General features: G+C 37.9%; 1 protein-coding gene across 1 annotated transcript in view; it reads left to right on the plus strand.

Moving 5' to 3' along the window:
- The window catches only part of PLPP4 (phospholipid phosphatase 4), a 59,927-nt gene that overhangs the window by 13,325 nt on the left and 36,347 nt on the right, over window positions 1-10,255 (plus strand). Inside the window, exon 2 of the mRNA XM_009278104.1 lies at window positions 7,752-7,860. Coding sequence (XP_009276379.1) covers window positions 7,752-7,860 — 109 coding nt within the window. The remainder of the gene's footprint in view (window positions 1-7,751; window positions 7,861-10,255) is intronic.

Raw genomic sequence — 10,255 nt, forward strand, 5'->3', positions numbered from 1 at the left:
TAATAGTAATAATAATAATAAGAATATACAAAGCAAGTGATGCACGATGCAATTGCTCACCACCCGCCAACTGATGCCCAGCCAGTCCCCGAGCAGCGGCCCCCCCGGCCAGCTTTCCCCCAGTTTATGTACTGAGCAGGACGTCACATGGTATGGAATGTCCCTTTGGCCAGTTTGGGTCAGCTGTCCTGGCTGTGCCCCCTCCCAGCTTCTCGTGCACCTCCAGTCTTCTCAGTCGGCAGAGCATGGAAGCTGAAAAGTCCTTGACTAGCGTAAGCACTACTTAACACACCGATGTTTTAGTTGTTGCTATCAACATTATTCTCATCCTAAATCCAAAACACAGCACTGTACCAGCTACTAGGAAGAAAATTAACTCTATCCCTGACGAAACCAGGACAAAGGCTTTGTTTCTAGCTTCTCAAAAGTACAGAAATCTAAAAAATGCTATCAACTCGCAGTATTCCCAGAGCTGTATTGGGCACTGAATAGGGACTGAAAGAAACAAGCCTCTTGCAACATTTTTCTTACCATTTACTTTCTGCCAGTACTCCTCTGAGTCTTCATAAATACTTGCCTACAAACAGAAGGTTACTGCAAATGAAGAGAGGCATCAGATCTTCTAATTTCTGTAGCAATAAAAACTTCTGAATTATCTTTGTAGGGTGTTCCTGGTGAATATTAACTACCCTGTATCCTGCAGGACACTCAAACCCATTAAAGCTCCATATTAGGATTATAGAATGTTAATCAGAAGTGGTGGGTGTATACACTGCATGGCATTGTATTGGGAAATAAAACTTTTTAGCTGTTAAAAAGGTAGAGATAATTTATTGATACAGCTGATTCTGTATCTCTTAGTGCAAATATAAATTACTTAATGAATTGGTTTTAGTGCAGTTACAAGATGATGGTTATAATAACGTTTCCATCAAAGCCTATGAAGAACCAATAAAACATTAATTTCTGTTCTCATGTACATGCTTCTTATGCAATCAATATTTACTGCAATATAAATTCTAATATATTTTAGAATTTAACTCTTTACTTTTGATTTCCGTGGAGAACCTGAAGCTGTTGCTTTCCTACTTAAATGCTTGTCAGCAGTGCACACGGCATATGTGAATACCAGTCCAGTTAATGAGCAAACTACAGCATTAGGAGTCTTGCTTTGATACTGATATTGACACTTCTTGCTGGAATGAATTGCCCTACCTTGCATTGTAAAACGGTGGCAGAAAACATCAAATCTCTTGATAACCAGTGTTGTGCCTTAACTATAGGGAAAGTTTCTCTTTCTATCAAAACTAGAGTTTATATTATTGAAGTTATATTTTTAATTCATGTCAGCTTCTTCCTTGGTGAAATTGCAGTTCATCGTTAATAATTGGGCCTTGGTCATATTTTTTGTACCCCAATACATAATTCCCTTCTTGATGGCTGAGGAACTGTGGATTTCCGAAATTAAATGGCTCAGATCTCTTTCCTTATGCTAACCTCTGAGCTAACACAAAGCTATCTCATCACCATAATATGCATAGACAGCAGCATTTCAGAAACTGAACTCCTCCAACATTCACGTGGTGAGCAGAATGATGGTGATAAACCACAGGCATTGTTTCTTATCTCACCTCATCACTATCCTGTCTGCTTCAGTTCTGTTAATTTTACATTCCAGCCACAGACCATTTCAAGCTTTTCATATTTTGTCTGTCTTTGCAGGAGTTCCTAAAATAACCACTAAAAAGTTTTATATTTTTTCCTTAATATTACCTATAGGGAATAAACAAGACTAGGTTTTCCTCATGGCATGACAATAAGTTATTCTCTCCCGGTGTATCAAATAACATGACATGAATGCTTTTCTCACTATTAGTATGTTTCAGAATGGATAAGTTGAAGTCTTGGATTCAAATGTGAGCAAAGGCAATGTGAATAAGCAGTGTTCAATGCAATGTACCCAGCCAATGTAAACACTGGGCTCTTTCTGTTTAGCCTACGTCACTTGTTGGAAAAGCAAATTCTGTCCTTCAGAATACAATTTTCTTATCTCCACAGCTGTTGTGCCCTATGATGTGTTCCATTTTATGGCTCTTCATTCAAAACATTGGGGCTGCGAATCAGTTGTGTGAGAATCTCTTGCTGAGTTATGTATTGTGTATATACCCTGTAATTAGGCCAACCTATACAGAGCCCTACTAACTTCAGTTTCACTGATGTTGCTCACGACTATGCAGTTTTAGTGTCAGGACATCTGATTGCACAATTTAACATGGCAGGTACACTATAAAAGCTTTTACTACTAGATTTGAAACCTGGTTTGGGGAATACTCAAAGAAACAGCCATGTAAGAAAGTGCAGAATGGAGTTCCAATAGCACAGTGACAGCTAATCTGTTTCTGTGGGAGAGGCAGCGGTGAGTTCGCTCGCGCAGAGTTCTGCAGTCAGGGAATGGTAGTCAGAGCCAAACGTTTTTCTTCCACAAGCTCTCAGAAGTGATTTATAAGAGGTTCATGAACACGTGTTGCTTTGCTGCTATCTCTTCATTACTTGCTCAAATGAGGAATTGCATACAAAGCCATTTTAGGATCAGATCTACTTATCAACAGATGATGCTTAGAAAAGAGGAGGGTTGGTCATTAGGTATCTGGTATGAAAGACTGAGTATCACAATCACAAGTTCATGTTCATTCTCTTCCAGTGCTTTGTCAGCCATATGTACTTCTCTGTCCTCTCCTTTCTTAGTTATTGTCACTTGTTACTTGGGACAACCCTTATCTTCATCTATGAAGAAGAGAAATTCTTCAAAGCAGAAGGCAAAAACCCCAACCCTCCCAAAAACCAAACAAAACCCCCCTTGTACATCCTTGAGTTGATGCTCAAAACCAAGAAGCAATCTCTAACCCTCCAGTGTGCTGTGAACACTTCTCGTGGAGCAGGTATCTAGGTCCCCAAGATTGCCAGGACAAAAGCCCCCGTGTCTTCTCCTGCGTGATTTCATATTGTTACTCTCTGAAAATGGAGCTGTTGGCCAGCAGCAGTCCTTGTAACACTAGTAGGTGCTTCTCAGGTGAATGCTAGTCATGGTTTCATTGCTGGTAGTTTGTATCGTATGCTAACAGGACACAACAATACAATCCTAACATTGGGCCCATCTATCCTATTCCTGTCCTGTTCTTGTAGCTAGATTGGGAACATACTTTTCTACTCTTCACATTTAAAGGTTTCTACCTTACCAACTTTGACAATGCAGTACTGCTTATTGCTCTTTCTCTGATCTTAGCAACTTCCAAATGTCATTGGTTCTTGATTTCATGCTGCTGAATGCCAGGGAATGGTAGCTACTGTAAGCAGAGTTTGAAACAGTAAGGTGAGGTGCTAAACAATACCCTCCTGTTAATTATGGGAGATGAAGACCATAGTGGAAGTACAGGTCAAAGACTCTGTGAGGATATTTATGCAATGTTTGATTCATTCACTACCAGTGAATGGTTTAATAAAAAAAATTATTAGTCTATATTATCACAAAAGTACTGCGTACCTTTACCTTGATCAGTCTGTGATGTGGTGCTTGCATAGAAATTATCCTAAAGGGCTACATGCTGTTAAATGGTAATGAAGTTAATGTAACCTAGAAGTGCTTGTGTCCTCAGAAAAGAACAACATTTTTATTTAGTGTGGTGTTGTAGGCAGTAAGTTGGGATGTCCAAAGCAACCTCAGGCACTTGGGCACCTGTTCCTCACTGAAGTTTTTAATGGAATTAGGGCTCCTGTTTCCCTTAGGTTGCTTTGAAAGTCACAGTTAAAGGCTCTTGAAGTTAATGGAACTTCTTTTATGCCTTAAATATATGTTATCAGGCTGAAGTGTTCAAATTCTTGCTTGTTAAACTGTTAAAAATGTTGGATGAGTATGTAAACATGCAGAAGGTGTAAGGCCAAAAAGCTAATACTAAAATTTCATGTACTAGTACGAAGTAAGCTTCCTAAGTTGTCCATCTGCTACCAGGGGATGTTAAATGATTGAGCTTGTATTTTCAGCCATAATAGAAAATGTCTAGAAACCAGTTTTCATTCTCCAAGGACTACATTCATTTCTAATAGCATCTAGTCATTTAAACAAGTTTGTGCTGGCTTATGAATAGTAATAGACTGTACTTTTGGTTAGGATGAAGGAACATAAATCACTGTCAGGCAGCTTAGAAACCAGTATGTCCTCATGATTGTTTAATAGAGTACAAAGGGAATTGCCTTCAAGCTAGTGAAACCTCGTATCCAGTCGCCCATTGGGGCTGCTTCAAAAAAAGAAGAGAATTGTTCTCTTATGAGTCTTGGCATAAAAATTTAATTAGCAGCTGAGCTTTTTCTGAGGATAAAAAAAAGTGATTTCTTTTTATATAGTCGCTTTCCCTTAACTGTTTACTCTGTATTTCTGTATTGTTCACACAGACAAGATCTGCCGCCTTCAACATCTATTTTTTTTCCTCCTTCAGTAGTGATTTTGAAATTATTTTACCCAGTTTCAGCAAATTTTTTTTTTTTGCATTACGTTTCAGCATATTTGAACACTGTTCTTGGAAGACATTCAGAACACAAGTCAGAGGAAGAAATGGATACATAATAAGATTTAATATGTAGTGGATACAAAACTGCTGTTATTAAATAAAAAATAATTATAATAATTATTACTGTCATTGATAGATTTGTTGAAATGAATCTTTCTTTAGAAGACTTCAAAGATAGTGAGTATATACTAATCAGAAAATCAGTCCTCAACTGGAATCAGATACTGTGTATGTTATTTATTGTAGTTTCATCTCTTTAGCACATGTGTTATTTTGCTCTTAAAGGAATTAAATCTTATGACTTGGCATGTGTTTGCAGTGTCATAGTATGATTCTTGCGAGAACTATGAATTTGATTTTTGTTTAATTTCTCAGATTTAAACAACTATACTTTAATCTTAGTTTCCTTACATAACAAGGAGACAGGAAACGAAAGAACAAGAAGAGCCCCAAACCTTTAACTCTGTTGGCATTTGCTCATAATGTCAAATGTCTTAATGTCAAATTAATTAAATCTCTGGTTTAATGTGACACATTTTCCAAAAGTGCACTGGTGCATGGATATACTGTGATGACCTTGAAGCATAAGTGTTTGTGTATTGTTTGTTTTTTGCAGTTAGTAGAAATGCTTCAAGGTCTGGATATGTCGAAGAACTTGGCTCTGCTTCAAGGCATTCCTTGGCATATCCATCAGTCCCAGTGCTTTGAGAACTGCGTCAAAACAGTCATCAGACCAGCAGATATCTGAGGGATTATGTCAGAAAAGATGTGACTGGCTGAAAGGTGTAGTCATTGAAACTCAGCTGGCTTTTTAATTTCATGTCTGCCCAGACATGCATGTGCTTGCCTATTTAATTACGTTTGGATGAGAGCAGTGAAGTACCTCCTGGCCACAGATCCTGTATTACATCTTCATAACAAATGTTAAGTCCTGGGCAATATAGCTGTGAACTTTGCTATTCAACTCTCCCAAGTGATGTGTGTTGGATGTCATACCTAGGCCTGTGACTTTACTTGGCAACAGAACCCTTTCAACCAGCAGTTACTTGCTTCTAGCTGCTGTCAATATCTTTAAAGACTGAAAGTAAAAATAATATACTTTAGGACTCTCAGTTGAAATTTGGAAACAAAGTTGCTTGCATTGTCTAGAAATCAATCAACTAGAAATCTCTTCTAGTTCAAGAGAAAAATTGTAAAATGAATTTTTCGTATATAAGGTGTTTTATTTCCTGGAAATGGTCTTCTTTAGAAATGTTTCCCTCTTTCATGTCTTGCACAAGCCATTGTTTTTTAAACTTAAAAAAGATTTAAGTTTTCATTTTGAAAACACTGAAACAAAGTGTTTTGATACTTCTGAAATTCACCTTGCACCTTCTTTGGAGAGCAAGGTCAGACTCTGGATTTGAAGAAGCTGAATATAATAGTAAATATTCTCCTTGCAATACTAGGCTCCTTAACTTTCCAGAAGAATGTAGTTGTTCGTGTAGGTCAGCGAGGGAAACATAACTATTGGTACAAGTGGCAAGACTGTGTTTGACTTGTTTGATCCTCAGATTTTGTTATTTTCTTTTAGGAAGAAGAGGTCGGTTGGGCTCTTTGGAGCAGACAGAGAGTTTGCTACCTTCTGTCTAGTGGGAGTCTGAGTGTGCTGAAGTAAAGGGGGTCAGTAGTAGTGTGTGCTGGGGACGTGGGAGACTAGCTAATGCAGAGATCGTAGGCTACAGTGAGAAGACAAAGAACAGCTGGTCAATCCTCAGAAGGGATAGAAAGAAGGATTTCCTAAGACCCGGAAGACTGGATAAGGCTTGCTGTTGTTTAGGAAATTGCTAACCTGGCTAGATTTGAGGACTCGTCTTCACAGGGGGGAGTTGCATATATATGGTTTAATTTTACTCTGCTTTACAAATTGCTTTGAGCTTTTTCTATTTACAGAGTCAATTGTTATAACTGTTACTTGTATAAAACCTGATTTTGGAGGGGTTTAAAGCCCTTGGCTTTGGGAAATTTACAGTAAAAAAAGCTTTGGGCCACTACACCTCTGTGTTCTGGCTCCATGGGCTTATTGGGTAAGACCAATCTGCATAAAACTGGTCCCTGTGTCTTCTCTGGGCAGCCATTCTTTCACTCCTGGTAAACTAGCCTGGAAGTGAGTAATGTAAAGGCAAAACTTCCCAGGAAGTCTGATATGACTTCAAAGCTAAGAAGAGTTAAAGGACAGTGAAGGACTTTGTGGGAAAAAGAGTATGGTGTAAATGAAGAGGGGCAATTTATGTAGTCCTGAAAAGCTTTTGAAACTTCTGACTGCAGTCAAAGATCACAATTCCTGCTTCCTCTTTCAGTGCTGGACAAAAGATACCTGCACAAATAATTTACTTCCTGTATAACAATGTAACCTCAACAATTTATTTTGATGGTCTTCATTTCAAAATAACATAATTACAAAACTGTGAGGTTTTTTTGTTTGTTTATTTGGTTTTGTTTGTTTGTTTGTTTGAAGAGAGCTAAATGACATGAGAATGAAATTAAAACAGTCAGTTTTGGTAGAATGAGACGTTTCTGGTACAGCTAGATTCTTCTTAAGCTTGATAGCAAATCAAAATACTGAGAATCTGAAAAAAGAAAAAATGTGTTTCTATGAGCCCAATACTGTTTTAGGAGTAAGTCTCTTCTGGAGATATTCTCTGAAGTTACCTGTTCTTTCTATCAGTAGAAGGAATTGTCTGGGCTGCTTCTTTCTCCTTGCTTTGTGATCCTGCAAATACAACTGTCATACTTCAAAGTCTGGATCTTGACGTTTGAAAGACACATTTCGTATTTGATACCTGGTATATAATTTCTTCAGTGTAAAACATCTGCTACATGTGATTTTTCTAATCCCACAATATTCTTTGCACACTTTTCCCACAAAAAATAAAATGACTATTTATTCTCCACAGTAAAGTTCATGGAACTTTTATAAAGTTGTAGAATATAGACTTTTAAAAATCATTTTCCTAGGTGTATATTTATGAAGATTGTATTACTAAAAAGCAGTGAGGTAGGATAGCAATGTATTATAAGGATAATTCATGCATGCTATACCATAATTAACTTTGGGGGAAGTTTTAAATCAGCAGGACTCTTCTGGGGTTTTTGGTGATCATTTCAAATTGTGGGGGGAAAAAAAAACCCTTTAATTGTTTGTTTCAGTTTTACAGAATTTTTGGATCCATTCCAGCGGGTTATCCAGCCAGAAGAGATCTGGCTGTATAAAAATCCTTTGGTGCAATCAGACAACATACCTACGCGTCTTATGTTTGTAAGTACTAAAGTTTTATTGGTCATTTGATGGCTGTAAACTAAGTACATTTTCATTTGATAAGCAGTAGGAAACCTGTCAGAAGTATAGGATGTTCCTTTTATATTAATGACAATTGTTTTCCAAACCAGAAATGTCCAACATGGCAAAATGTAGGAAATCGTGGGGAGTTTCTAAAAAGCAGCATTACCAGGTGACTGAATTTAGGAATGTTGATTTTACAGTTTAAGATTTAAGCAAGTGTTAAGTTAGAGGGATGCTAGAGAAATGATTAGAGAAGCTTTTTGAATTAGCTGGTTGGGTGACCTGACAAGACCTTGCCATGCTCTTATTAGGTTAAGTGCTTAAATTTTGAAATCCGATTTGTTCTAGGCATGTTAGGCTCTGAGATATTTGCCTCCAAATACTTTTTGGTGGTGGGTTTTTTTTTTTAATGGAGACAAAACCTTTGTTTCAGCTTCTGCCAACAATCCTAAGGTCATTGGGAGCATACTTAATATATCACAGAGCTGCTCTGCTGGCACCGTTCTTCTGACTCTCCCCAGCCCAGCTCATGTTGACATGCAGACTGGCTGTCTGATTTTGGTGGTTTGTCTGGTTATCAAAATTCATCTTTTTGATAACCTTCACTAGCAGTGATTAACAATCATTATAATCTACACATATAACTACAAGAGTACAGTAAGATAGACTACTACAGAAATGCTAAGAAATTACGGGTATAGTTCAGGCTTTTGAAACAAGTAGGTCAGTCTTTGCAAAAGCTTCATCAATCAAAGTGTGGATTTTGCAGGAATGGACATGGCAGATGAGGTCAGATCCTAGTACGCTTACGCCAAAGCATCTTTTCATGTGTCTTCAGTGAAGCATATCTCTGGCTTGCCAGGATGAATAATGAATGAGAGAGATTTTGTCCATGTTTCACAAAAACAAAGCAATGTTGGAATATTTCACTGCTGAAAAGAAAACATTACTGAGATGCATCTGAGGAGAGTATTGCTCATTAGGCTGTTGCCAAATCTGTTATGGATATGAGCCATACAGAATCTTTTTGCAAAATAAAGAAAAAGGAGTCTTCAGCAAGCCAAACTTTCTTTATACGTGCATTTTGCTGCAGAATAAAAAACACCTTCCAGCTAGTGCTTTTGTGTAAGGAACAGCAAAGTACTGCAAACATGAATAGTTCATCTCCCTCAAAAATCCATATGCTTGTGAAGTATGAGGAAATCTGCAGTTTTACCAGATTTCTGAAGATTGATTGTGAAAGGTTTGGAACAAGGTGCCACTTGAATTCTATTCTTTGTTGATATTTTCTGCTGCTCTTGCTTGTTCAAAAGATTTCTATCTCCATTAAACAACCACTATAAGCCTGTCAGCCTGGCTATATTTCTACATGTTCTTCAACAATGGAATGCAGAAATCTTTCTTCTTTTCTTTCCTGGTGGCACTCCTTACTTTTTAGAATGAAACTAATAATTCTAGGTTTTGCTTTAACCATTTTTATTTCACTCTTTGTCTCTGAAAGCAGAAATTACACTATTGCTGAGGCTAGAGAGAGCATCAGTAAAGATAGCATAACCTTACTTAAGCCCTGGCGCCCCTTGTGCCACATATAGCTTAATTAGCGCCTTGTTTAAAAAAAACAGTCATTTTCACTTTTCTTCAAGAGAATAAATGCTTTTGAAAGACCTTGATTTGTTTTTGAACACGTGATTGTGAAGAGGTTTGTAGATTCCAGATAGGAATTGATTAACTTAGACTGGAACCAGCAAGAAGCATAAATGGACTGCCTTGCCTGCAAGTTGCCTTTTATCTCTGCAGTTGAAGGTCTGAGACAGAAGGGATGATGGAAGGACCAGCTGGGAACAAAATCATAGTTTCCATGGCAGGCTACTAATGAAAAATTCCCTGGTATTGTGCTTGTGAGAAACTGGTATGTCTCTCTGGAGAAAGTAAAAAAATACCTGCTCTGTGAGGACAGACTGCAGTATACAGACACTGCACAAAGTAGGATGCTTTTTGGATAACTGGCACATTTACAGTGAATCATCAACCATAGTCCAAATTCATAGAATCACAGAATAGTTTGGGTTGGAAGGGACCTCTAAAGGTCATCTAGTCTAACCCCCCTGCAATGAGCAGGGACATCTTCAACTAGATCAGGTTGCTCAGAGCCCCGGCCAACCTGACCTGGAATGTTTCCAGGGATGGGACATCTACAACCTCTCTGGGCAACCTGTGCCAGTGTTTCACCACCCTCAGCATAAAAAATTTCTTCCTTATATCTAGTCTAAATATACCCTCTTTTAGTTTAAAACCATTCCCCCTTGTTCTGGCGCAACAGGCTTGTTTGTCCCCATCTTTCTTTATAAGCCCCCTTTAAGTATTGAAAGGC

Source organism: Aptenodytes forsteri, unplaced genomic scaffold, assembly GCF_000699145.1.
Source record: "Aptenodytes forsteri isolate BGI_AS27 unplaced genomic scaffold, ASM69914v1 Scaffold15, whole genome shotgun sequence".
NCBI lineage: Eukaryota > Metazoa > Chordata > Aves > Sphenisciformes > Spheniscidae > Aptenodytes > Aptenodytes forsteri.